The sequence below is a fragment of the Cannabis sativa genome, chromosome 3, assembly GCF_029168945.1.
Source record: "Cannabis sativa cultivar Pink pepper isolate KNU-18-1 chromosome 3, ASM2916894v1, whole genome shotgun sequence".
In the NCBI taxonomy this organism is placed as follows: domain Eukaryota; kingdom Viridiplantae; phylum Streptophyta; class Magnoliopsida; order Rosales; family Cannabaceae; genus Cannabis; species Cannabis sativa.
In genome coordinates this window covers 35,518,555-35,519,741 of record NC_083603.1, presented here as the reverse complement: position 1 = coordinate 35,519,741, position 1,187 = coordinate 35,518,555, and the positions used below count along the sequence as shown (strand labels likewise).

General features: G+C 35.0%; 1 protein-coding gene across 1 annotated transcript; it reads right to left on the bottom strand.

Annotated features, from left to right (window-relative positions):
- Positions 1 to 288: 288 nt before the first annotated feature.
- On the bottom strand, positions 289 to 717 carry LOC133036036 (uncharacterized). The gene has a single exon (XM_061112508.1). It carries the CDS (start codon positions 715 to 717, stop codon positions 289 to 291), a length of 429 nt encoding a protein of 142 aa, XP_060968491.1.
- Positions 718 to 1,187: the final 470 nt, after the last annotated feature.

Genomic DNA, 1,187 nt, shown 5'->3' with positions numbered 1-1,187 from the left:
ATTTAATCACACAATTTTGATTACTTTCCACTATGTTGACAACACAATAAACAAGAATATAAATGTGATAAGGGTTTGGATAAATTTATTAATCAAATAAGTAAATAGATGATCACATGAACCAAATAACACATTAAACAAATAATGAAAGTAAATCTATTTCTTTATTGATTTGAATAGAAAAAGATTACATTGAAATAGAGTTTTATTTAGGGCACAAAACCCAACATCATCTGGATTAATAGTATTTCTTCTTTCTCTAGTGGATTGCCGCAAAGGCACTTGTTCTTAAGGTTGTTCAGTTTGTACCTCTGCGGTTTGATTGACAATGTTTGGTTGCTCTTGATCTAAAACTTGATCAATATTTGGATTGGAATCCTGAACATTGTCAAAACCAACTAATGCAATAGAAATCAACACATCTTCAAGAGGAGTGGTTGATTCTAAATCCTCCTCAAAAACAAAGTCTTTAACAATATTTCTCTCCCAAAACTCAATATCCTCAAAGAACTTTGCAATTCCCGTTTCAAATGTATTCCTTACTTTGGGATCATAAAACTTGAAACCCCTAGATTGCTTAGAATATCCAATAAAGTAGTTCCTCACAGTTTTAGGTTCCAGCTTCTTTTCATTTAGCCTGGAAGGCCTAGCCTCAGCTAGACATCCACAAACATGAAAGTGCTTAAGACTAGGCTTTTCGCCTTGTCCAAAGCTCATAAGGTATTTTTTCAGCTGCTTTAGTTGGTACCATATTTAAAATGTAGGCTGCTGTCTTAAGTGCCTCTCCCTAGAGTGATTCTGGTAAGGTTGAATGACTGATCATACTCCTTACCATATCTTTAAGAGTACAGTTTTGTCTTTCAGCAACACTATTCATGCTAGGAGATCCCGACATAGTGTATTGTGGGACAATTCCACATTCCTCTTGATATCTGGCAAAAGGTCCTCGACGTTGTTCACCTGATCTGTCATATCTACCATAGTACTCACCACACGGTCAGACCTGACTTGCTTTATTCTTTTGCTAAGTTCATTCTCAACTTCAGCCTTAAAAGATTTGAACACGTCCAAGACTTGAGACTTTTCATGAAGTAGAAATAGGTACGCATATCTTGAGTAATGATCTATGAATGATACAAAATATTATTGACCATTCCAAGAAGGTGTTTGAAATGGCCGAAAAATAT